Source organism: Chrysemys picta, chromosome 4 (assembly GCF_011386835.1).
Source record: "Chrysemys picta bellii isolate R12L10 chromosome 4, ASM1138683v2, whole genome shotgun sequence".
In the NCBI taxonomy this organism is placed as follows: domain Eukaryota; kingdom Metazoa; phylum Chordata; order Testudines; family Emydidae; genus Chrysemys; species Chrysemys picta.
In genome coordinates, this window is record NC_088794.1 from 98,599,896 (window position 1) to 98,626,490 (window position 26,595).

Consider the following 26,595-nt stretch of genomic DNA (forward strand, 5'->3'; position numbering starts at 1 on the left):
TTAGCAACAGAATAGCAACTATCCCGACACAACAATTTTGACAGCCTCACAAGCTATTTCAAATCATTTATTTTCTTTCAAACATGAAGACATAACCTTGTCTTCATCTGCTTTGTGACGGTTTTTGCTTTAAGAGTCAGACAACGAGCTACATTCTCCAGACTGATAAGTGGCAGAACAGTGCGTGAACTGAGCAAATCACTTGAGACCTCTGAAGCGGTTAGCAAAAAGAATATGCTCAGCTCAGGCAATGTGTGCTCATGCTATGACCTAACGCAAGAGCCTTTGCCTATATAAAGCTAATAGTGATTGGCAGATCATTTGCCCAAGTACTTATGTCTTATTTCAGTTATTCATGAAATATCAGAGTGCCCAATGCATTAGAATTAACTTCATTCATGGACAGGATTCGATATTTATAGGGATAATGAGAGCATCCACAGTTAGAGGACTAAATAAAATGAGAGGGGATATAAACTCTCATACTTCCGAATAGTGTGCAATAAATAAGGCATGACCCACACATTGAACAAGGAGAACACAAAAGATTTTATAGATGCTCATTAAGGGAGCAGGGTCCATCCTGTATACTGGATGAGGCAGGAGTCCTGTGAAAATGAAATGTGTGATCATGCCATTAAAGACTTTATCACAATGTGCACATACAAGTGGGCCAATTAAGGTTGTACAGGCCTATATTCTGGCATTTTCTAACTTTTGAGTGCTTGACTTTGCAAACTGAATATAGTTCTTTTAACATTGCTTTTTTATAACCTAGAAAATTGTGCTGAAAAACCCTAACTGAATAAAACAGAAATTCCATCATGTTGCATCATAATGAAATACTGTATTACACAGTAAGGTAACATTCACTGATCTTGAATGTTATTAATTTGTGTTCTTTGCTATCCCACACACGATATAATTCAATAATCTGCTACTCTCAGGCACACTAAGGGCCCTATATTGCTGTAGATCTGCATGTAGAACTTCCATTGATGTCAATGGGAGTTCCATGCATGGATCCAGTGCACTACATGTCCCCATGCAGATGGAAAACAGACTAGGTTAGATGATGACAAATTGATAAAAACAATGGCCTAGGAATTTGATTCTATTTATAGAGGTAGAATTCCAGAATAATCCAACCTGAGCATTGGAGAGTGGAATCTGGCTCATGGCAAAATAGCATGCAATGGAGTAATGATGCCCTGGGAGTAATATTTAGGGATATATTATTGCTGAATACTAATTTTTTGAAGGTTATTGGTAAGAATAATTGAAAAGTATGCCTAAAGAGTACTTACCAGACCACAAATGTAGGCCATCAAAACCATAGGAGTAGAGGTCATCACCAACACCATTGCCGCCCCATCCTTCTCCACCTCCAGGATAAGGAGCATAACCTGATGTAGAGGCCCAGCCAACCCGTAGATGAGTGGGTTCAGCCGTCAAAAATGCGTCTACCTGATCGATTATTAGTTCAAAGTACCATTTCTTATACTGTGCAGAGCCCTCAGCAACCCCCAAAAATATGTTTGGCCTCATGCTAGAATAGAAGAGATACATTAGATTGTACATTTTATACTATGTATTCCTGGCTTGTTGCAATACTGGAATATGACACTACACTACATTGTGCAAATATGACACCCGAGTTCAGATGTGGAGACCCATCATGTAAACTTCTGTCCAGACTGATTCTATCTGCTTAATGACTTTCTATGTCTGCATAATAAATAATAAATACTACTACTAATAAATAAAAGATAGAGAAAAGTTGTGCCAAATTCTTAGCTGAACTGAACAACAAATAAATCCAGGGTGCTATGCATGGAGGAAAAACATATCCTATAAAAAGAAAAAAAATATTGTTTCTATTTTCCTGACACCAAAAGATGGGGGTTGAGACATGAAGAAATAAAATCCTTGATAAAACAGAAATTATTTTGCAATATGTTTACATACTGTTTATTCTTAGGCTGATCCAGGAGTGCCCTGCTTTGGACCAGCCTAAAAAGTTAGTTTCACTCTCTCTCATGGAAGAGTGATGTTCTCACTCATCATGCACATTGGTGTCCACTCCATAGAGAACTGGAATGGGACTCCTCTGAATAACATTACTGAGGTGATGTCGGCTAGAAGTGCCAAAACAGTGGGGAGACCTGGATATGAAACCCTCAAGTGCTGACTCCAAAATCTCAGAAATTTAGACCAAATATCATAAGTATACTCAGATTAGAGGTACAAATTTTATTCAATAATATATATAATCATTAACTATCAACTTTTTAATACTAATTTCCTAATTTGAAAATAGTACATTATTAGCTAGTGTGCATGGAGAATGAAAAAGAACATTGATTACTTTTATGTAATACACAATTTTTGTACTGTATTATACTAGAATTGTATTGGACTTATTTTTTGCCTTGATCCTTTCTCCCTAAGGGACCTGATATTTGTTTGCAAACTTCACCAGTGTGCATACAGGTGACAGGGTACTAAGCAGGAACTGCTGAGCCAGCCCTCTGTCACTCCAGCTCCAATTAAGGGAGGCGAATTGGAGCCAGTTAGACCACCTGCCCCTAATTGGGGAAGCAGAGACAGCTGCGGCCTAATTAGCCTGGGGTTGTATAAAAACCTCAGCGGGAAGGAAGCCACTGGAGAGCAGAAAGAAAGGAAAAAGGAAGGGAGAGGAAGCAGGGCGGTAGCTCTCCCCTCACTCCAGACGGTAAAGGGCTACCTGTATGGTGAAAAGGTGGTGGGAGCATGACCTGTAAATAAACTGCACCAGTGGTTACTGAACCCAGGAGCCAAGAGGGCCCTGCAGCAACCTTGTTACAATACAGCATTGTATTTTGTGTACTAATGGTATTATATAAATAATCCATTTTTCATTCCTTTCAAGTGGGAATTCAACAAGTAGTTTCTCTTCCAAGACAGTTTCCAGAACATTTCCTATATTGTTAGTAACATGAAACTTTTAAAAACAGTTAACATCTAAAAGTTTCCTAAAGAGTATGTCTTTCAGTGACTGCTAATAAAGACTGAAACAATTTTCCGTCACCAGAATAAAACAGAGTATTTTCTTAATTTAAAGTAATACTAAATACTAATGCTCTGTTCATTTGCAAATATAGCAACAAAATAAACACTGCACTATACCTTGTCACATCATTAATCAAGCGGGTTTGCAAGAGCAAATCTCTTCGGGGGAGTAGATTGTCGCATATATAGTTCTGATTGGCACGCACTGCAACTCCATTACAGAGACACAGAGAGCAAAGCACATCAAGAACCTAAAACAGATCAGGGTACAGTCAAGTAAATGTAACTGTTTACAATACAATCCTGATCTCAATTTAATTTCCTTTCAAAATATGCAGGAGACAGGAGAAATATAACATGAAAACGTTGGTGATTTTTCTAACATTTTTGGTTAAACATGAACTGGACATAGCTTGTAATAGTGGCAGTTGACATTAAATAAGTTAAAACAAGCACCCATACAATTTTATACCTATATAAAACACTTTAGGTCTGCAAAGATGGAATATGACATGAATCTCACAAGAATAGGTCTTCCTGTAAGATCTGTGGTACTTAGTTTAGGTTCAGTTAGAGTTTTGAGCAAAAGATTTTGAGGTTCAGGGGAGCAGGGGAATGGAATAGTGTGGTGTAAGTGGGGGGGATAGTTAAGGGTCTCTCTTTATCAGAATTGCTTTTCTTCCTGACTATTGGCTGACACTGCTTACTTCTCTAATTCAGAATATAGTCTCAAAACATAAGACAAAGGAGTCCATCTTTACATTTATTCTACCTGGCCACTGATGTTTACATTCACTTTAAGTTCCCTTTACGCTCCCAGAGAAGTGTAAAGGGCCCTTAATGTATAAATATGTCTACACTGCAAAAAAGGCATGTTCTTAACTTGGATTAAAATAGTAGTGAAGACACACCAACTCTCCTTTTAACTCTGCTACATGGCAGCCTAGGGTTGACTTGAGCTGTTAACCCAAGTTAAAAGCTGAGCTGTTGTGTCTTCACTGCTATTTTAATTCAGGTTACATAACGAGGGTTAGCTAACACAATTTACGAACACACATTTTTTGCAGGGTACACATACTCTAAATGAGACTGAGGTACTAAATATTTACAGGATGTGTATACTGCTTACACCCTGTTCATGTAATTGATGACCAGAGTTCCAGGTGGATTAAAAAACCAATGATTTAAAAGAAAAAACAATTTTTACAAAATTTACATCAGATTTTTTAATTAATACATTTTTCTTTAAAAAAAATAAACCTGTTTAAAAGTCAATATAAAATTATGATAACCTATGTTAAGTTCTACATTTATTATAATCTATTAAAATCATTCAAAATAAAAGCAAAAATATGGTGCATCAAAAAGACCTCCTCAAATTTTAATGAGTAAAGGGTGCTTCTCTTTTAATTGTATACAGAAGGGGGGAAGCTTCTGAGGTCAACTCAAGGTTTGTAAATATGTCTCGATGTCATGAATTATATTAAATAAGTATCTCTATTTATTTTCAGTCTTTACAATGGATGAATTTGTTTATTTTACATTTTTTCAAATGTAAGTACTTTGTGTTTCTGTTGTGTAGTAAAGCTTTTGGCTTAATTACTTTGGTTTCAGTTTAGCTTGCAGGTACAGAGAAAACATTTTCTTAATTTGGGAAAGTTGAGAAATGGATTGGGAGTTGAAAAAACAGGAAAGCTTGTTTTCTTTTTCCAATCAGTGAAGAGGAAAACCAGGTGTAGACAGAAATCTACAATCTGAAAATCTCAAAGGACATAGGGCCAGATTTTGGTAAGTGTTTAGGTACCTAAAGATACAGAGAGATGCTAGAGGGATTTTCAAAAGTGCATCTGCAAATTAGGAACCTAACACCCATTGATTTCACTTCGATTTAAATCAATCCATGCTGCATAATTCTCTGACTGCTTGTCAGAACTCATCCCTGAATATCAATATTACTCCAGACAAACACAAAGAACATTTTAAAAACCTCATGTTTGGATACAATTGGGTTAATGAGATTCCTTGTTTGATATTCCTTACTACAAAACAGAGTTTCAAATCGAGCAGGCAAATGAAACATTGTTCCCAGAATAACAAAAAAAAAAAGTTTAAATCAGCCTATGATGCTGAATCTAGTTATTATAGATGGAAAGACCATCTAGTCCCTTTTCCTGCCAATGCAGAATTGTTCTGTTTTGTATTTTTAATACTCATTATCCAGTCTACATTTAAATGTTCTAACTGAAGGGGTCTCTTAAGAGACCATTTCACAACATTACAGATCTTGCTGACAGAAAGTATTTCCTGATAATCAGCTAAATTTTTCCTTTTCTTAATTTTAATTGCATACTTCCAGTTACGTCACCTTGTATTGGTCTAAACGTTTCCTAAATGGAGTTTATAACCTCCTGATATTTTTAGAATATATACCATATTGTAGAAAGCTATGCCATATTTAATTCTTACAATCTTTCTCGGTAAAAAGTTCCAGCCCACTAAACATTGTGGTTCCTCTTCTCTAATCATTCTCCAACTTGACAATATCATCCAGATATTAAAGTTCCCAGAACTGAATGTAATATTCCAACTGCAGTCATACCAGAGAATTATTCTCTGTTGTGTAATGTGATGCCATTCTTGATACAGCTACAAATTGTGTTGGCCTTTTTTGCTGCCACAGTACATTTCATACCCTTATCTACTTTGCTTCCCACTATTTCTTCAATAATTTCTTGAGTATTATTGCTTTCCAGCTTTCTCTCGCCTACTTCATATCTGTGTTTCAAAATTTTCCCTTCAAATATAGATTTTCCAACTTGAATTTTGTTGTGTTCTACTCCTATTTCTAATATCTCTAGGTTATTTCTCTGTCTTTACTGGTGCTCAAAACTCTTCCCAATTTAGCATTATCTGTGAATTTCATTAGCATGATGTACACTCTCTGTTGTAGATAATTAAGATATTAAATAAAACCTGATCTACCGAAGATCTCTGTGGTACCTGACTAGACACTTTGTTTACAATCCATGGTATAGTATTAATCTGCAAGACCAATTCAATACATTTTTAAAAAGTTAGATTTTAGGTGACAGTAAGAACCTTTTAAATGATGTGTATATTTTTTAAAAGGAGCTTTTATGAAATATTCATTTACTTTTTCAGGATAAATTAGTTATGTACTTAGAAGAAACTTTTCTTAAAATATATTATCTTAATATTCTTATTTCTGCTTTTGTATATTTGAATGTATAAATGATAATATATCATTCCTCATTCTGGGAGGACTTTGCCCATGTAAATCCAGAATCATTTATTGAATTCTATGTATTTACACTAGTGAAAATGAGATTAGATTATGGCCTTCTGTATCATGTGATCCCTGGTCATGGTAAAAATTAAATTACAAAAGTCTCAGAGCCCAATCCTTGCTCACATGCATAGTCAAATGAAAAAGACAATGGAACTTCTTATCTGAGTAAGGGCTTGTAGGATTGAGCTCTGTCTTGTTAGATGTATGAAAACAGTAGAGCAAGTCCTTCAGCCGTGAACTTGGATCCCAAGGCTGCAAGTTACTCCATGCAGGTGGACTCATGAACCCATATGGAGTAATTTACAGTCTCAAGGTCCTAGATTACATTTACATGTAGCTTTTTACTTATTCTGACACATTATTTGGTTGCCTATCAATATTTATAACAGACACAAATGTGCTGGTTGTGCATAGAAAGGATGTTTTGAAGACCCAGTCTCCTATACACACTGATTTATTTTACACAGAAAAGCAATTATAGAGTTCACATATTTCATTTTGTTCTTTGCAAAGCAATTTAATAGGTATTCTTCACTATGGGTTTTTTAAATATATTTAAGGACACTATGTTTCACATAGGTGGCATTATAGAGACACGTTCACTTTTTTCTGTAACTTACAATTGATATTACGAATATGTCTTATATTTCTCAAATCATACCTTGTGATTGCGTCCGTGCTTATCCAGCAATGAAATAATAGACTTGATATGTTCCTCTGCTATCAAATTTAAAGCCTCTGGACTTTCAATCAAGATGCAATGTAATACTTCCAAAATACCTATATGAATGCCACAAAAATCATTTAGACATTAAACAATCTGCAGAACTGAATACAATTTAAGAACGTGGGAAAGAAAAAAGAACATCCTAAGGGAAAAGTAATCATATCTTCTCTTACTCAGTCTATTCAATATTTCCAGACTAAAAAGAATGAACTCAGCTGGCTCTTAAAGCCTGCTGAAGATAGGATAGGATTTACTTTTGAATTTAATTCTCTGGTTAAAAACAAAATTCTGTGTATGACAGGAAGTTAAAATGCACCTTGAAACTATAATTTATGATTTTCTTGACATAAATCTTGGTAAAAACACACAGAAAAAACAAAATTCGCTTCAACTAGTCACTGAAGTAAATAGTCTTCCTAACAGACTGTATTTTATTGTAAACTTTTTTAAAACTGATTTTTATGTATACAATTTTCTTGGTGTTATTTGCTGGGACTGAGCCACAAACAGCACCTAGGCTATTTGCAATTATTTTGGTAGCTGTGGAATAGAACCACTGTGCACTACTATGAATCATACGATTGTACCAGGCCTAATTAATTAATTTCAGGGTTCTTTGACTGTAATGCTACTAGGAAAATTAAGAAAAAGAAAATTCGAAGGAAAAAGCGGAGGAGGGCTGGAACATAAGCACGGCCATACTGGGTCAGACCAAAGCTCCATTTAGCCCAGTATCCTGTCTTCCAATAGTGGCCAATCCTAGGTGCCCCAGAGGGAATGATCAGAACAGGTAGTCATCAGTGATCCATCCCATCACCCATTCCCAGCTTCTGTCAAACAGAAGCTAGGGACATCCCTGTCCATCCTGGCTAATAACCATTGATGGACCTATCTTCCATGAACTTATCCAGTTCTTTTTTGAACCCTGTTATAGTCTTGGCCTTCACAACATCCCCTGGCAAGGAGAATGAAAATGATAGGCTAAAAAAGAAACAGAGTGTTAATCTGAGAGATTTACTTAGGCTTGGTCCACACTGGGGCAGGGCATCGATCTAGGAAACGCAACTTCAGCTACGAGAATAGCGTAGCTGAAGTCGACGTTTCCTAGATCGAACTAAGTTTACTTACTGCGAGTCCACGTGGCGCAGGCAAGCTCCCCCATCGACAGCGCTTCCTCCTCTCGGCGAGCAGAAGCTCCGCAGTTGACGGGGGAGCGCTTCTGGGATCGATTTATCGCGTCCAAATGAGACGCGATAAATCAATCCCAGAAGATCGATCTCTACCTGCCGAATCAGGCGGGTAGTGTGGACCTAGCCTTAAAAAAGAACAGTTTGTTAATTTGAGAGGTGGGCTTTAATTTTATTTTCATGCAAGAAAGGCTGTTTTCTGATGCTTACTATTTTTTTTTCAAGCAAAACTTTTCCTTTTTACGGAATGTAATAGAATTATTAATAGCAACACCTTATTTTTATAAAATGGGTCTTACCTGAGGAAGATTCTAGTCTATCCAATTTACTGATTAGCCAATCGAGGTTATTGGAAAACTGGGTGCAGTTATTTCTGTTACCACGAATGAGGGCAGCTGGAAAAAAAAGGTTTGATAATATAAGGGTTCAACTATCATTAGTGTTAACAACCAGTGCTGAATACAAATATTTTAATATAATCTCTAGGATAAACTAAACAAAAATCACAATTCTCCTTCCTTTGTCCTATGAACCAAATATATTTTAATTTTTTTATTAGTAAGATAACCATCTAGATTTGGTTTGAACCACTTGGCTCAGGAAACTGGTAATGAAATCTAGTTTACTAATCCAAATTCTACCCAGGTCAGTAGGAAACGTTGTTACCATTTGATAGCTGCTTAGTAGCCTATGTGAAATTAATTTGATGGTGTCAGTCTAGTTGATTAAGCCATCACAGCTGACACTAACAGGCAGCCATGAAAATATTAATTGACTGTACTACTTTTTATTCATAAAGAACCTTTTCTTCCCATCCTGCTCCCATTTTGTTAGGGAATGTACATATCCAACTGAAATGTTTGAAACATGACATCTTTTAAATGATTAATACACTCTTAAAACAATTTATCTCAGACTCTTAATGTTGTGCATTAGTTGAGGTTTGTTAGTGGTCCATTTGATAAAGCAGAACTCTGGTAATAGTGGTACTTAGAAAACAGGATTTGCTATATCCGAACACACCATTAGTCCATTAACTGAAGTATCTTTATCTCAACCCCTCTATAACCCCCTTCCATAATCCCATTGTATAATGGGACCCATGGAAAAGAGACTATGCCTGGGCTGTACAATCTTCTCCAGAGAATCTATCTGGGGCCAGACATTAGACACTGTGTATACCCCTCCTTAGGCCCACACCGAGCCTACTCAATCCTCCCCACAACCCACCTGGTTTCCGTCTGCTCCCAGTACAGACCCCATACTTGTGAACGGGCCAGCTCCAGGGTTTTTGCCGCCCAAAGCGGTGGGGAAAAAAACACAAAAAAACGCGATCACGATCGGCGGCAGCTCCACCGCACCGCTTTCTTCTTCAGCGGCAATTTGGCGGCAGGTTTCTCCCTCCGAGAGGGACAGGTACCCTCCGCCGAATTGCCGCTGAAGAGCCCGACATGCCGCCCCAAGCACCTGCTTGCTCAGCTGGTGCCTGGAGCCGGCCCTGCTTGTGGAGAAGCCCCTGTAGGGTCCAGATGGGAGGGCATGTAAAATATCATGGAGGCATTTCACCTATCCTTCCACTTGGGAAGGTGGAAATCTGCCCACCGTGGTCTACTCCATTATTAGTTATACAAACTACCACCCTTCTTAAATTCAGCTATTATATACAGCACATGATCAAGGGGCCTGTACACTTCTAAAGTTGTCCCCAAATATCTCCTGGAGAGAAAAGACCATGCAGCTGCAGGACAGGATCAAGTCCAGGTGAAATAAGTGGCCTTTAGCTCCACCTCCTGAGCAAAAGGTGCTATGGAATGGATAATTATTGTTCAGCAGCACAGAACATGCATTGTTTTCTGAATGCAACTGAAATTAACTAACTCTTAATTTTTCCCCCCTCACAGAACAGCTCACTAATCTGCAAACACACCATCAAGCAAAGATAAAAATAGCCATACTAATTATTGGCCCACTGAAGCCAATTATCAAAGATTTTTATTATAAGGTGGATAATTGATATATATTTTTGTTACTTATTACAATAGAATAGATGAAGACTGCAAGTATTCTGTTTTTAAGAAAGAAAATTTCACACTAGATATCGGGGGTAGGGGCAGATGTACAGCAGTCCTACAGAACTACAAAGAATAAAGAATTTGGGGTTGCTCTTTTCTTCTCTGCTTTCTTCCTACTTTCTTTTCTAATTTGTGATATTATGGCTGAATGAAAGGTATGAAAATCCTTACCCTACTAAAGTCAATAGGAAGTTTGCCATTGACTTCATTGGGATGCATACACTTCCACTCCAGCATGAATTTTCTCTTCCCCCAAACTCCATCTGTCCTTTGTTTCCCTGTGCTCTAAATCTTTGGCACAAGCTTACTCATCATTCTGCACCAGAGCTAGCTTTGTTTGTAAAAATGAAATAAAAATGTATCTAAAAGTACACTATACGACAAGTCCTTTTTCTAAAATGCCTTTGTATTTCGCTTGCATGTGTCTTTATAGCAAAGTTTGGGGCATCCTGTTATTCTTGTTCCCTCTGATAGCACCCTGTATAGTATGTCCTTGGGTATGAATCCGTCTTCCAACCTACTCAGATAGCCCAGCCAGTGCAGTCGTCTTTGCTTGAGCAGACATTGTAAACAAGAAGTTGGCAGCATTATCTCCTGCAAATTGTAACCAAACTTGTTTGTCTGAGCAATGGGCCGAAGTAGGACTGAGTGAACTTGTAGGCGCGAAAATTTTACATTGGTTTATTTTTGAATACAGTTATTTTTTGTACATAATTCTACATAAGTTCAACTTTCATGATAGAGATTGCACTACAATACCTGTATTAGGTGAACTGAAAAATACTATTTCTTTTGTTTTTACAGTGCAAATATTTGTAATAAAAATAAATATAAAGTGAGCACTGTAAACTTTGTAGTCTGTTTTGTAATAGAAATCAATATATTGTTTAACAGCGTGATTAATCGTGCAATTAATCACAATTTTTTTATTCACTTGACAGCCCTAGAGAAAACTAAACACCACACCTAGAAAAGAAGAAAAACTTGAAATGCAACACTCAGTGCTTAAGTGGTTTATTTATAAAATGTGTTTATGGCGTCCAAGTAGGAGTGAATTATTTTTTTTCTTCAGGAAAATGAGAGAGAATATTCTCATCTGTAAGATAAAGATGGGCCTATACCAATATTCAGGATCTAAAGACCATTGCATTTTGAGGAAGTGTGTTTCTGGTTCCAAACCTTATGGCTTAAATCAACCTTTAGCAAACAGACCACAGCAACATGAGTCTGTCCATGCTTCCAGAACTAAACCTTCCCTATCTGCCAACAAGTCAGATCTCTCTCCAGAATATTAGCTTGCCCACTAGTTAAACTCTTATAAAAGGGATTGTGCTGGCATCCTTTCATCTGTGCAAGATGGATTTCAGCCAATAATGTAGATGATTTGCAATGTCCCATGTGACTGAGTAGTCTGATCCAAGATTTGCATGATCTTTGGCAGTTGGTGCAAACGTATGTATCTTGGTTGGGTGCTGCTTGCTTCCTATGTACTCTTTTCTCTTCAAGCTAGCCGGCGTAGCAAGAAATTTACATGCCAAATGCTCTAACAATTCATATGTCCCTTCATGTTTCAACCACCATTCAAGAGGACATGCTTCCATGCTGATGATAGTTTCTGCTTGATAACAATCCAAAGCAGTGCAGACTGACGCATGTTCATTTTTTTATGTCCCACATAAAAGTCTTTTTTCAAGGGATGGGAAAAAGAAGCTCTTATAATACAATGGACTGCTTGAGAACTCACCTAGCAATTTGTAAAGGAGATTCAGAATTTCCTTCCATGCTGTTCCACTTTCCTCCCTTGCAACTCCTGCAAAATGAGCTGCACTGTTGTAGACGTTTAAGCGATCGATGCAGTTCAAAACTAGTGCCAGCATTCCCTAAAAAAGGACATAATATAGGGGAAAATATTTGCATATGCCAAAAAAATATTCTTTTACATTTTAACACATTTTCTGAGCTACATGCTTAAAAGCCAATATTGTTTTAAACAAATAGGGAACTATTGTGCTTGAAATTAGAGGTTTTTGAACATGTATTTTTCTGTAAATCTCTCTTTTGAGGATAATTCAGTTTTTTTTTGTTGGTTTGCCCATGAGAGTTTAATCTAAATGCGTATAAAGAGCACAACAATCTTACAAAGGCCTTCTTTATATTTTCTGTGAATAGAATCCGACTCATAGAAACAGCTCTAGATGCAGAACTTTCCTTTTTTATTAGTGGAAACAACTAATTCCAATGAGACAAACTGATACCACTTACGAATTTGTACTCCATTAAACACTTGGTGATTAGAAAAAGGCTGGAATTGTGATAAGCCAACAAAATTGTCTCAAGAAAAACATGTCCAAATACCTGAATAAATATTCTAAGTCATTTGTAAATGATGTTATTATAGTACTGATATTATAGTATTTTAAACTAATGTATTTTAAACATCTCTTTAATGTATTTTAAACGTCTCTAAATATTACTTAAAATAGATTTTTCTATCCATAAAAATACTATAGAACCACAGCTATGTAGGAGTGGAAGGGACCTCAAGAGTTCATCTAGACCAGGGGTTCTCAAACTGTGGTCCGCGGACCACCAGTGATCTGTGAGCTCCATCCAGGTGGTCCGCGAATAATTCCCTCTAAGATGCGTGCCTGGGTGGCCACATACAAGAGAATGAAGGGCCACCCACCTAAATAGTGGAGTTGCACAGGCATGGCTCCACTAATTAGGTGCCTGGACTGTGGAGAAGAGGCACATGTAAGGTGAGGTGGTGGCCTTGGGGAGGCAAAAGGGGGTGGGAGGGGGCAGTGGGGTGAGAAGAGGGGGTGGGGGGAATTTGGGATGTGCAGGGCTGCGGGTGCCAGAGAAAGAGGGAACTTTCCCCAGCTCCAGGGCTTCAGCTGCCAGGGAGAGATGGCCCTCCTTCCCAGCCTCAGCTCTGTGGCTGCTGTGGCACGGGAGAGAACCCCCTCCTTCCTTGCCCTAGCTCAGGGGCTGCTGCGGTGGGGGAGAGAGGGAGAGACCCCCCTCCTTCCCAGCCCCAGCTCGGGGGCTGCCATGGCAGGGGAGAGAGGGCACATCCATCGCACTGGAAAGGAAAGACTACTGATATTAAAATAGGAGTTGTGTGCTTTCATTTGTAGAATAAAACGTTAATTATTCAGGTCTTTTTTATATAGCGCTTTTATCCAAAGAGCTTTACAATAGTTGGCTAGGGAGGGATAGCTCAGTGGTTTGAGCATTGGCCTGCTAAACCCAGGGTTGTGAGTTCAGTCCTTGAGGGGGCCACTTAGGGATCTGGGGCAAAATCAGTACTTGGTCCTGCTAGTGAAGTGGAGAACATGGAGACCTGGGACATGGGTCAGAAAGAGGAGGGAGCGTGGGCTATAATGGCAGAGAGAAAGGAGGGTCAGGGCAAAACTGGGAGGCAAGATCAACTCAGTATCTTAGATGCCTATATACAAATGCGAGAAGTATGGGTAATAAGCAGGAAGAACTGGAAGTGCTACTAAATAAACACAACTACGACATTGTTGGCATCACCGAAACTTGGTGGGATAATACACATAATTGGAATGTTGGTGTGGATGGGTACAGCTTGCTCAGGTAGGGTAGACGAGGAAAAAGGGAGGAGGTGTTGCCTTATATATTAATAATGCACACACTTGTACTGAGGTGGAGATGGACATAGGAGACGGAAGTGTTGAGAGTCTCTGGGTTAGGCTAAAAGGGATAAAAAACAAGGGTGATGTCATGCTAGGAGTCTACTACAGGTCACCTAACCAGGTGGATGAGGCTTTTTTTAAACAAATAACAAAATCATCCAAAGCCTAAGATTTGGTGGTGATGGGGGACTTCAACTATCCTGATATATGTTGGGAAAATAACACAGCAGGGCACAGACTATCCAATAAGTTCTTGGACTGCATTGCAGACAACTTTTTAATTCAGAAGGTTGAAAAAGCTACTGGGGGGGGAAGCTGTTCTAGATTTGATTTTAACAAATAAGGAGGAACTCATTGAGAATTTGAAAGTGGAAGGCAGCTTGGGTAAAAGTGATCATGAAATCATAGAGTTCACAATTCTAAGGAAGGGTAGAAGGGAGTACAGCAAAATAGAGACAATGGATTTCAGGAAGGCGGATTTTGGTAAGCTCAGAGAGCTGATAGGTAAGGTCCCAAGACTGAGGGGAAAAACAACTGAGGAGAGTTGGCAGTATTTCAAAGGGACACTATTAAGGACTCAAAAGCAAGCTATTCCACCAGGTAGGAAAGATAGAAAATGTGGCAAAAGACCAGCTTGGCTTAACCACGAGATCTTGCATGATCTAAAAAATAAAAAGGAGTCATATGAAAAATGGAAACTAGGACAGATTACAAAGGATGAATATAGGCAAACAACACAGGAATGCAGGGGCAAGATTAGAAAGACAAAGGCACAAAATGAGCTCAAACTAGCTACAGAAATCAAGGGAAACAAGATGACTTTTTATCAATACGTTAGAAACAAGAGGAAGATCAAGGACAGGCTAGGCCCACTGCTCAGTGAGGAGGGAGAAACAGTAACAGGAAACTTGGAAATGGCAGAGATGCTCAATGACTTCTTTGTTTCGGTCTTCACCGAGAAGTCTGAAGGAATGCCTAACATAGTGAATGCTAATGTGTAGGGGGTAGGTTTGGTAGATAAAATAAAAAAAGAACAAGTTAAAAATCACTTAGAAAAGTTAGATGCCTGCAAGTCACCAGGGCCTGATGAAATGCATCCTAGAATAGTCAAGGAGCTAATAGAGGAGGTATCTGAGCCTCTAGCTATTATCTTTGGAAAATCATGGGAGACAGGAGAGATTCCAGAAGACTGGAAAAGGGCAAATATAGTGCCCATCTATAAAAAGGGAAATAAAAACAACCCAGGAAACTACAGACCAGTTCGTTTAACTTCTGTGCCAGGGAAGATAATGGAGCAAGTAATTAAGGAAATCATCTGCAAATACTTGGAAGGTGGTAAGGTGATAGGGAATAGCCAGCATGGATTTGTAAAGAACAAATCATGTCAAAGCAATCTGATAGCTTTTTTTGATAGGATAACGAGTCTTGTGGCTAAGGGAGAAATGGTGGATGTGATATACCTAGACTTTAGTAAGGCACTTCATATGGTCTCGTATTTGCCTAGTTTATCGATAAGAATATCATGCAACTTAGATGGGGCTACTATAAGGTGGGTGCATAACTGGCTGGATAACCGTACTCAAAGAGTAGTTATTAATGGTTCCCAATCCTGCTGGAAAGGTATAACAAGTGGGGTTCCACAGGGGTCTGTTTTGGGACTGGCTCTGTTCAATATCTTCATCAACAACTTAGATATTGGCATAGAAAGTATGCTTATTAAGTTTGCAGATAATACCAAACTGGGAGGGATTGCAACTGCTTTGGAGGATAGGGTCAAAATTCAAAATAACCTGGACAAATTGGAGAAATGGTCTGAGTAAACAGGATGAAGTTTAATAAAGACAAATGCAAAGTGCTCCACTTAGGAAGGAACAATCAGTTTCACACATACAGAATGGGAAGAGACTGTCTAGGAAGGAGTACGGCAAAAAGGGATCTAGGGGTTAAGTGGACCACAAGCTAAATATGAGTCAACAGTGTGATGCTGTTGCAAAAAAAGCAAACATGATTCTGGGATGCATTAACAGGTATGTTGTGAGCAAGACACGAGAAGTCATTCTTCTGCTCTACTCTCCGCTGGTTAGGCCTCAACTGGAGTATTGTGTCCAGTTCTGGGCACCGCATTTCAAGAAAGAGGTGGAGAAATTGGAGAGGGTCCAGAGAAGAGCAACAAGAATGAGTAAAGGTCTAGAGAACATGACCTATGAAGTAAGGCCGAAAGAATTGGGTTTGTTTAGTTTGGAAAAGAGAAGACTGAGAGGGGACATGATAGCAGTTTTCAGGTATCTAAAAGGGTGTCATAAGGAGGAGGGAGAAAACTTGTTCATCTTAGTCTCTAAGGATAGAACAATAAGCAATGGGCTTAAACTGCAGGAAGGGAGGTCTAGGTTGGACATTAGGAAAAAGTTCCTAACTGTCAGGGTGGTTAAACACTGGAATAAACTGCCTAGGGAGGTTGTGGAATTTCCATCTCTGGAGATATTTAAGAGTAGATTAGATAAATGTCTATCAGGGATGGTCTAGACAATATTTGGTCCTGCCATGAGGGCAGGGGACTGGACTCGATGACCTCTCGAGGTCCCTTCCAGCCCTAGAATCTATGAATCTATGAATAGTACAAACAACATTTGGAAAGATCATTAAGTGGTCTGCCGAGACCGTCAGCAATTTTCAAGTGGTCCGTGAAAAAAAAGTTTGAGAACCACTGATCTAGTCCATTCTCCCATGCTAAGGCAGGAATAAGTACACCTAGATCATCTGTGGCAGGAGTTTGTCTGATCTGTTCTTATAAACCTTCAAGGACAGGGATCCCACAACTTCCCTAGGTAATCTGTTCAAGTGCTTAACTGCCCTTATAGTTAGAAATTTTTCTCAAAATATCTAACCTAAATCTCCCTTCCTACAAACTAAGCCAATTACTACTTGTACTACCCTCAATGGACATGGGAAACAATTGAGCACCTTGCTTTTTTTTTTTAAAACAACCTTGTACATACTTGAAGACTGATCAGGCCCTATCTCTGCCTTCACTTCCCTATACTAAATGTCCATTTTTTTCAACCTTTCCTAATAAGTTAGGTTTTTCTAAAACTCTTACTTGTCGCTCTAATGTGGACACTTCCCAGTTTGTTCCCATCTTTTTTAAAGCGTGGTGCCAAAACAGTACTCCAGCTGAAGCCTCATTAGTACTGAGTAGAGAACAATTACCTTTTGTGTTTATGCCTGACACTCCTGTTAATACATCCCAAAATGACATTTGCCTTATTTGCAGCAGCATCACATTGACTCTCATTCCACTGGTTTCCCAAATCCCTCAGATCTTTTTTCTGCAGTACTGCCTAGCCAGTTATTTCCCATTTTGTAGTTGTGAGTTTGATTTTTCATTCCTAATTGTAGTACTTTGCACTTGTCTTTACTGAATTGTACCTTTTTGATTTCATACCAACTCTCCAGTATATAAAGATCATTTTGAATTCTAATCGTGTCCTCCAAAGTGCTCGCAACCCAGTTGCACATTTTATAAACATATTCTCCACTCCATTATCCAAGTCATTAATGAAAACATTGAACAGTTACAGATCCAGGACAGACCCCTTGTGGAGCCCTTGATATGCCCTTCCGGTAGGACAGTAAACCATTAGGAACTACTCTGAGTACAGTCTTTCAAACAGCTGTGCACTCACCTTAGAGTAATTTTATCTAGATATGTTTTCCTAGTTCAGTTTTGAGACTATCACTTGGGAATGTGTCAAAAGCTTTACAGAAGTCGAAATACATCACATCTACTGCTTCCCCCTTTCCCACTAGACCGGTTACCTTGTCAAAGGAGGAAATTAGGTTTGTTTGGCATAATTTGTTCTTGACAAATCCATGTTGGCTATTACTTACCAGCTTTCTATCCTTTAGCTTTGAATAAATTGATTGTTTAATCATTTATTCAAATATGTTTCTGAATATGGAAGTTAGGCTGACTGGTCTATAGCACCCTAGCACAGGTGCTGGAACCAGGGGTGCTGGGGTTGCTGCCACACCCCCTGACTTACAGTAGTAATAACAACCCAAATACATGGTTTCTGCCTTCAACACCCCCACTATAAAAATAGTTCCAGCACCACTACATCCTCCTTCCTCCTTTCCCCCTGTTTTGAAGATTGGTACTCTGTTTGCTCTTCCCCAGTCATTAGGGACCTCACCTGTCCTCCATGAGTTCTTGAAATTAATCACTGAACGTGAAGATACTGCTTCAGCTAGTAACTTGGGTGAATTTAATCAGGCCCCGTCTATATGAATATATCTAACTTATCCAAATATTGTTTAACCTGTCCATTCCCTATTCTGTCATGAGATCCTTCCCTCTTGTTAATATTAACTGTGTTAAGCATCTGGTCACAATTAATCTTTTTAATGAAGACTGAAGCAATAAAAAGCATTAAATATGTCAGCCTTCTCTGTCTCATGTTTTTTGCTCTCCTTCCCCATTAAGTACAGAACCTATGCTTTCCTTCATCTTTCTCTTGCTTATAATGTATTATAGAACCTCTTTTTATTGCCTTTTATGTCCCTTGTAGTTGTAACTCATTTTCATTACTTTATAATAATCATAGAATCATAGAATATCAGGGTTGGAAGGGATCTCAGAAGGTCATCTAGTCCAACCCCCTGCTCAAAGCAGGACCAATCCCCAACTAAATCATCCCAGCCAGGGCTTTGTCAATCCTGACCTTAAAAACCTCTAAGGAAGGAGATTCCACTGCAACTTGAGACCATTACCTTGTTCTGTCATCTGGTACCACTGAGAACAGTCTAGATCAGGCTCCCACTGGCCGCGGTTCATCATCCTAGGCCAATGGGGGCTGTGGGAAGCGGCATGGGCCGAGGGATGTGCTGGCCGCCACTTCCCGCCGCTACCATTGGCCTGGAGTGGCAAACCGCGGCAAGTGGGAGCCGCAATCGGCCGAACCTGCAGACGTGGCAGGTAAACAAATTGGCCCGGCCTGCCAGAGTACTTACCCTGGCAAGTCGCATGCCAAAGGTTGCCGATCCTTGGTCTAGATCCATCCTCTTTGGAACCCCTTTTCAGGTAGTTGAAAGCAGCTATTAAATCCCCTCTCATTCTTTTCTTCTGCAGACTAAACAATCCCAGTTCCCTCAGCCTCTCCTCATAAGTCATGCTGACTGTGCAGTCCACACCATCCTCTAGGTCATTAATGAAGATATTGAACAAAACAGGCCTCAGGACCAACTCTTGGGGCACTCCGCTTGATACCGGCTGCCAACTAGACATGGAGCCATTGATCACTACCCGTTGAGCCTGACGATCTAGCCAGTTTTCTATCCACCTTATCGTCCATTCATCCAGCCCATATTTCTTTAACTTGCTGGCAAGAATACTGTGGGAGACTGTATCAACAGCTTTGCTAAAGTCAAGGAATAACATATCCACTGCTTTCCCCTCATCCACAGAGCCAGTTATCTCGTCATAGAATGCCATTAGGTTAGTCAGGCATGACTCGCCCTTGCTGAATCCATTCTGACTGTTCTTGATCACTTTCCTCTCCTCTAACTGCTTCCGAATTGATTGATTCCTTGAGGACTTGCTCCATGATTTTTCCAGGGTCTGAGGCGAGGCTCACTGGCCTGTAGTTCCCCGGATCCTCCTTCTTCCCTTTTTTAAAGATGGGCCTAACAAAGCTAGAATTAAGTAATGTATCCCCTTTCATAAAACTGGGATTTCTCTGCACTATAAAGCTCATGTTTCTAACCGTTGGGGGTTGGCAAGCTATCAGACCTTAAACTCATCATTGGTCCAAGACTTAACATATGCCATCTTGGGCCTATAGTGTAATTTGTGGAGTAGAGGAGGGAGAGAATAAGTAACTTTTTTGTATCAGTATGATTTCGTTAATAATGATACTTGTTTGAAGATGCTCAGAAGAGTGAAATATTGGACTAAATACAAATGGACATGGATTAGTAGACAGCGACCAGGTGAGGCAGTCAAAGGTGCATGCTAACAGCAATGTAACATATGATTTTATAATTTACTACATATACCCACGGCAAATACGTATACAAATCCCAGTATTCATGCCTCTGGAAGACAAACATTTTGCTTTCCTATTAATGCTAGTTATAGGATATGCTGAAACAATCTAATAATCCCCCCCTCACCTCTTCTTTGAACAAATTTTGTCTGTTTTTGAGTGAGCGAAGTTTGTTTTGCTTATCTTCATGTTCTAGTTCTTCTTCTGGAGGCTGGAAATAAGTAATCAGGTCTTGCAGGGTCTCAAGTACCTCCTCAATAGGCAGGGCGATGGGTGCTGCTGTTCTGTTGTTTCCACTAAGAATCGAGAAAGAAAGATTGACAGTATTAACCTCTCTATACAATTGAAGTTACAATATTAATATAGCAACCTATTGGCCTTTTGATATCTAAAGCAGTTCCTTTTATACATATGACCAGGAATGGCTAAAAATAAAATACTTGCTACATGTGCCCCAAGTGTAACATTAGGCAGCAATTAACCTGACTTGCCAGTAACTCGTCCAACTGTTTATTGGATATTCAGTGAACAAACAAGCCTGCCTGAAGCTGGATTATGATATTCAGGGAAGTCCTATGGCCTGTGGTATACAGGAGGTCAGAGTAAATAATCACAATGATCTTTTCTGGCCTCAAAATCTATGAATGTTAGCTCCTACATATGTGTAACATGAAGGAGAAGAAAAAAAATGAAAAAGAGAACAGAGAAAGCAAGTAAGGAAAACTGCTATTTCTTAATTTTGTAATGGATTCTCTACTAGAGATTGCCCCCACTAAATGTCAATTGTGATGTAACAAATAGATCAATAGTGGTACAAGGACAGCTGCATATTGCCATACAGTTTCGTATTTTTGCAAAAAAATTAGAGAGACATATCTTTCAAAGAGTGTGGAGAAGGGATCAAGTTATATGCAATGTTATATGGGGGATCTGGGAGCGAGAAAAAGGAAAGAGAAGTCAAAAACACTGCCACTCAGTCTCTCCTCACTCAAATTTTAGTCATCATCACATTTTCCAAGCAGATGATTGTTTCAATTATAATCAGGCAAATACAACGATAAAGCATAGTACTTCCACAGTAGAGCTGATTGGAAAGAAAATCCCCCTTCACAGAAAATTTTAATGAAAATGCAAACCATTTCTTTCTGCCAGTTTTGATGAAAAAAACACACATATACTCTCCATGACAACATTCAGTTAAAAGGAAAAATCCTCAATTTTCTATCAAACAGTTTTGATAGAAAATTGTTGACCAGACCTACTATACACATCGTAAAGCAGCTGTGGCTATTTTTACAACATCTCTTAGAAAAAGAGGAGCAGGAAAAAGAGACAGCAGTATTTTCAGTAATGTTGTTTAGGTCAGAGAGATTGATATTTTCCAGCTCTATTACTATGATTTCCCCCCTCCTTTTGCTGTACAGTTCCCTTGTAAAACTGAATATACTGAACCAGGAGCAAAGGAAATATGCTGTTCCAAATAAATGAAATATATTCTTCCAAATGTGCTTTGGTTATTGTCAGAGATGGGCCTGAATAAAAATCCAATAACTTAACATGCCCCAAGGTGAGAAAAGTTCAGATCCGGATATAGATCCAAATGCGAAAGCTTTGAGACCATCTCTAGGAATGTTTGTGTTGTCGATTTCCATCTTTGCATTACTTCTCTATGCTACCTCCAGATTTTTCAAAATAGCATACCAAGATTCTTAATTTCACTCTATTCTTACACATTTCCCCATAGTCATTAGAAATTAATGCACACAGAGTCTGAACTTCCCTTTCACCCTAGAAATCACCTCGACATAACACATGAGAGACAGAAGTAGATCAGCACAAGGAAGATTGTATTTTCACTTCCTTTAAGATACACATGTTGCTGGTTATTAAAGGATGTTATTCTGGAAGGTTGGAATACAACAATCAATTTACTCAAAAGAGGGAAAAAGAACAAGAGAAAAAGCAGAAGTAGCATACTGAATTCACTATGCAACACTCCAAAAATATGCCTCCTGATTTTAAACATGTTTTCAGCTATGACATATATCTAAATATTAATATAGTAATTTCTATCTTCCAAAAGAGTAAATTCATCTATGCACATACTCTGTTTCTGTAGCTGAACTCCAAACTATGATTGGAACAGACAGTTCAGAATTATTCCATTTAAAGTCTCAACCTTTATTGGGCAACTAAAGTCTTATAACACTAATCTAACTTGATCACTGACAGCAATGATTCTAAACAATACTGTAGACTATAATAAACCAGCTGGCTTACACCATAGTTGATCAGATCTTTTCTGGCAATCTATACTTTTTTTTTAAAACCTGATCCAAGACAGCTGAAAAACTTAGGCTAAGTATTCATTTGCATGAATAATGTAAAAGTAAGTTAAACATTTTTCATTGAGAAAAGTATCTACTTTGTAACTACAGTTGATTAAATACCGGCTTAAATAGTTACCTCTAAAATAGCAAAATTAGAGAATGTGACAAATCTGACATCTACTCTGGCTGAATTTGACAGTTTTGTTCACTGAGGTCCAAGGGTTTTTTTGTTTTGTTTTGTTTTGGTAAGGTGGAGACCCTGTCTGCAACCTACAAATTTAGATGCTTGGTCTACATGACTGGTAAAATCTAGCAGAAGGGAATTTTGTTCTAATGTTGGCTGAGATTAATATCTCTTTGGGAAAGGAAAATATTACCTTCTCTCACATGTGTGGTACAGCAGTTAGGCCAACTACTGCCCTGTTTTTAACCACCCTTCATGAAGAAAGTTATGGAGAAGGTTGTGATAGGAACATTCTGGTGTTATATGAAGATCTCCAATTTCCTTGAGTGCTTTCACATGGGTTTTCAATACAGTTACGGTGCACAGACAACACAATCTCCTCAGTTGGTGCTCGCCTCCTATCAATGGACAGAAGTCAAATGTCCAAGCAGACTTTCTTAAAACTGTCATCAACCACTGAAGCCACAAGTTTTTGTAGATTTTTCTAAAGTCATGACAAGGTTAGATGGGGCAACACTTTAGTGGTTTCGTTCTTTTTCTCAGAAAGAATCAAATGGTAGTGATGACTCATCTACCCAGAGGGCAGTTGTCTTGTCCTGGTGTCTAGACAAGATCAGAACACAGATGAGACTCAGTCCTAAAATGGAGGGATGCTGGCTGGGTAGGAGAAGCATCTTGACACCATGTTAGAGATGGTGTTAACACTATTACTTTGTTAGCAATACCTTAGGTTTTGTTAGTTGCACAGTTTTGGGATGAATGTGGCTCCCTGTTCATTCCTCAATTCACAGCTAATATCAGGATCAGCCTGATGTGCTTCTCCCCCCCCCCCCCATTTCCTGTTGGTTAAATTATTACACATGCTTCTCTCTGAAGCAAACAAATAAAATTGTCAACACATTTGAGATATCCAGGTTGAAATGATTTGTACATAGGAGACACTTGAAGACAAAATAGTTACCTACCATTTTGTAACTGTTGTTCTTCAAAAGTGTTGCTCATGTCCATTCCATTCTAGGTGTGTGCATGCCCACATGCACAGTCATCAGAGATTTTTGCCTTAGTGATATCTGTAAGGTTGGCTGTGGTGCCCTCTTGAGTGCCATGCTCATGTACTGGTATATTAGGTGCTGCCGGCCCTATCTCCTCTTAGTTCCTTCTTGCCAGCAACTCCAACAGAGGAGCAGGAGGGCAGACAATGGAATGGACATGAGCAACACATCTCGAAGAACAAATTATGAAAAGGTAGGTAACCATTTTTTTCTCAGAGTGCTTGCTCATGTTGATTCCATTCTAGGTGATTCACAAGCAGTATCCTTGGAGTGGGCTCAGAGTTCACGGTCTTGTGGCTTGCAACACTGCTCTACCAAAATCGCATCATCCCAGGCCTGCTGGGTACATGCATAATGGATCGTGAACGTGTGGATGGACGACCAGATGGCTGTCCTGCAGATATGCTGGATCAACACTTGGGCTAGGAAAGCTGCCAAAGAGGCTTACACCCTGGTTGAATGGGCGGTTCCAATTGCTGGAGGGGGCACCTTTGCCTGATTGTAGCAGTAGCAAATACAGGCAGTGATCCAAGAAGAAATTCTTTGAGCAGACACTGGATGACCTTTCATTCTGTTGGCCAACGTGATGAACAATTGTGTTGACTTGTGGAATGGCTTGGTCCTTTCAATGTAGAAGGCTAGCGCCCTCCTAACATCTAAGGAATACAACCTATGCTCCTCCTCCAATTTATGCAGCTTTGGAAAAAAGACAGGTAAGTATATGTCCTGGCCCATATGAAACTGTGTGACCACCTTGGGCAGGAACACCGGGTGCGGCTGCAGCTGGACTTTGTCCTTGTAGAAGACCATATAGGACAATTCCAAGGGAAGTGCCATAATCTCAGAGACCCTGCGGGCAGATGTTATTTCAACCAAGAACACGACTTTCCAGGAAAGGAGGAGGAGGGAGCAGGAAGCTAGAGGCTCAAAGATGGGACCCATGAGTTGCGACAGCACTAGATTCAGATCCCACAGAGGGATGGGGTCCCAGACTTGAGGGGAGAGACATTCCAGGCCTTTGAGGAACCTGACCATCACGTCCTGAGTGAAAACCGACCTGCCCTGATGCAGAGGCTGGAAGGCTGAAATAGCAGCCAAGTGGACCTTAATAATGAAAGGGATAGGCCTTGGAGCTTGAGATGCAGAAGGTAGTCTAGGATTAACTGCAGAGAGGCCTGCTCAGGCCGAATATCTTTATTTGAGGTCCAACATGTGAACTGCTTCCATTTGACCAGGTAGGTCACTCTGGTGGAGGGCGTTCTACTGCTGAATAGGACCTGTTGGACACCAGCCAAGCACTCCTGCTCCTCCGCATTTAACCATGAGGCAGCCAAGTTGTGAGGGCAGAGCCGCCAGGCTTGGATGTGGAAGACTGCTGTGATTTTGGGACAGCAGGTCCGGCCGGAGCAGTAGCTGTAACGGAGCAGCCACCAAGCGGTCCTCCAGCAGCATGTCAAACCAGTGCTGGCATGGCCAAGCCGGCGCTATGAGGATAACCTTTGCCCTGTCCTGCTTGATCGTCATGAGGACTCTGTTAATTAACGGCACTGGAGGGAAGGTATACAGAAGGGCCCACAACCCCGGGAGCAGAAAAGCATCCGAAAGGGAGCCTTTGTCAATCTCCAGAATCAAGCAGAAAACATGGCATTTCCTATTCTGCCTGGACACAAATAGGTCCACCCGGGGAGTCCCCCACCTCTGGAGGATAATGCTGACCACTTCTGGGTGGAGTGACCACTCATGGCGAGATGAGAAGGTCCTGCAGAGGCGATCTGCCAAAATGTTCCTAGTCCCAGGGAGGTGTGTGGCTACGAGATGGATGGCCCATTGAACAGAGAAGTCTTTGCAAAGGGCTGACAATCTGGCTTTGCCTCGCTTGTTGATATAGAACACAGCCGCTGCATTGTCCATCAGGACCTGGACCATCCTGTTCTTTATGTGAGGCAGGAAGGCTTGGCAGGCCCAGCGTACCACTCTGTGTAGGTAGCGATCGTGACTTGACCAACAACCTTGCGTGCTGAGATCAGGCTGCTCCACACTTGATCCCCGGACCTGACCTTTATTAGCTAGTCATTGAGGTATGGGTAAATTTGAACACCTTAACGTCACAGGTAAGTGGCCACTGGCACTATGTGAACACTCTCGGGGCTGACAAGAGACCAAAGAGCAGTGCCGTGAATTGGAAATGGCACTGGCCCAACACAAAAGGAGGAATTGTTGTGTCCTGGAAAACTCAGAGGGCGTAGGGTCGGCAGCGCCTAATATACCAGCGCATGAGCACGGCACTCAAGAGGGTGTCACAGCCAACTCTACAGATACCGCTAAGGCAAAAATCGCCGATGACTGTGTATGTGGGTGTGCACACACCTAGAATGGAATCTACATGAGCAAGCACTCAAAGAACAACAGTCTGATGTTTTAGGATGCAGAAAGTGGCCCCACCTACTTAACTGAGTTTGACCATTGGGAGCATAAAACACCTATTCTCCAAACTTTGTAAAGGGATGCAGTTCACTCTGAATAGAATTCAAAGGATTGATTTTGAGCTACAAAGTCATAAATGGTCTAAGTCCTAGCTACTTAAGGGAATCGCTTCTTCCCCACACGTAGCTGGGACGAACTCAGATCAGTAAAGATGGTTCTGTTAACACACTCTAAAATATGAGCATTTTGGGGACTGAGTTAAGGCATTTTTGTGGAAAAGCCTTGACTCTGGAATTCAATTCTCTCATTGATCCAACAGAGCCTGAAACTTTCCAGACATAGTGCAAAGCTCATCCATTCTCTCAGGGCTCTGTTTCTTGGTGGGAAACAGTCTGCTGCATCTGGAAACAGCCTATTTAGGGCAGATGACGGTAAACATACCTTTCAAGAAAATTTTCAAAATTAATAAAAAGTATATCATGGGGACATGCTATCAGTAAACATGGGGCCAAGTGAAATTTGGAATTGGACCCAAATATGAACTTCCAGCAC

The 26,595-nt window shown here is 39.9% G+C and overlaps 1 protein-coding gene across 21 annotated transcripts in view; it reads right to left on the reverse strand.

The window, feature by feature from the left end:
- Positions 1–26,595, reverse strand: part of RYR3 (ryanodine receptor 3) — a 561,484-nt gene that overhangs the window by 365,348 nt on the left and 169,541 nt on the right. For all 21 annotated transcript variants that reach the window (XR_010601063.1, XR_010601064.1, XM_065595380.1 and 18 more), the window contains 6 exons: positions 20,181–20,349; positions 12,092–12,227; positions 8,575–8,670; positions 7,023–7,141; positions 3,169–3,302; positions 1,308–1,549 (listed from right to left, as the gene is read on the reverse strand). Coding sequence is in view for 19 of the 21 variants with exons in the window: in XM_065595380.1 (XP_065451452.1) it covers positions 1,308–1,549; positions 3,169–3,302; positions 7,023–7,141; positions 8,575–8,670; positions 12,092–12,227; positions 20,181–20,349 (896 nt within the window). In the remaining 2 variants the exon portion in view is untranslated. The remainder of the gene's footprint in view (positions 1–1,307; positions 1,550–3,168; positions 3,303–7,022; positions 7,142–8,574; positions 8,671–12,091; positions 12,228–20,180; positions 20,350–26,595) is intronic.